This window comes from Apaloderma vittatum, unplaced genomic scaffold (assembly GCF_000703405.1).
Source record: "Apaloderma vittatum isolate BGI_N311 unplaced genomic scaffold, ASM70340v1 scaffold26475, whole genome shotgun sequence".
In the NCBI taxonomy this organism is placed as follows: Eukaryota; Metazoa; Chordata; class Aves; order Trogoniformes; family Trogonidae; genus Apaloderma; species Apaloderma vittatum.
The window spans coordinates 5,373-6,021 of NW_009716912.1; the positions used below are offsets into that span (position 1 = coordinate 5,373).

Genomic DNA, 649 nt, shown 5'->3' on the forward strand with positions numbered 1-649 from the left:
TGCTGGCAGAGTCCCACCACAGGTCCCAGGAGGCCTTACAGGTACCTGCAGAGAAATCCCTGGGCAGGGGGCGCTTATCGGGGCTTGAAGATCATCTGCCGGTTCCACTGTGGTGCCCCGAGCTCCTCAGTGGTCACCTCAGTCCCTGGTGTGCCCAGTGACAGGCTTCTCCAGCCCTGGGGGGCTGTAGCCCAGCAGTGCCCCTGCTCAGGAAGAAATTCTGGTTACCTCCCACCCTGCTTCTTCCCCGCCTGCCCTAGGAGACGATCCAGGTGCTGAATTCCCAGCTGAAATCCTTCCAGGAGAGGATGAAGAGGGTGGAGGAGTCGCTCTTGAGCACAGACTACAAGAAACACATCCAGGTGCAGGGAGGGGTGTCACGGAGGGGACCTGCCTCTGGGGTGCTGGCTCAAAGTCCGTGGGGCTTCAGGATGGACCTTGAGATGGGGGGGAACTGGACTCAGTAGGGGGCAGAGGACAGCTGAGTGGGGAGCAAAGCCCTGTCCCTGAGAAGTGGACAGGCTGTCCCTTGAACGCAAGTGATGGGCGAAACATGGTGCCTTGTGAGTACAAACCCATCCTGGGCCATGCAGGGTCCCAGCCGAGAGCACTGTCCCGCTGGGGCCATGGGGGCGGGAGGTGGGAAGGG

At 61.5% G+C, this 649-nt stretch overlaps 1 protein-coding gene across 1 annotated transcript in view; it reads left to right on the forward strand.

The window, feature by feature from the left end:
• Positions 1–649, forward strand: part of CCDC69 (coiled-coil domain containing 69) — a gene marked incomplete at its 5' end in the record, with an annotated part of 2,781 nt that overhangs the window by 1,159 nt on the left and 973 nt on the right. The window contains 2 exons of the mRNA XM_009869726.1: positions 1–41; positions 261–362. Coding sequence (XP_009868028.1) covers positions 1–41; positions 261–362 — 143 coding nt within the window. The remainder of the gene's footprint in view (positions 42–260; positions 363–649) is intronic.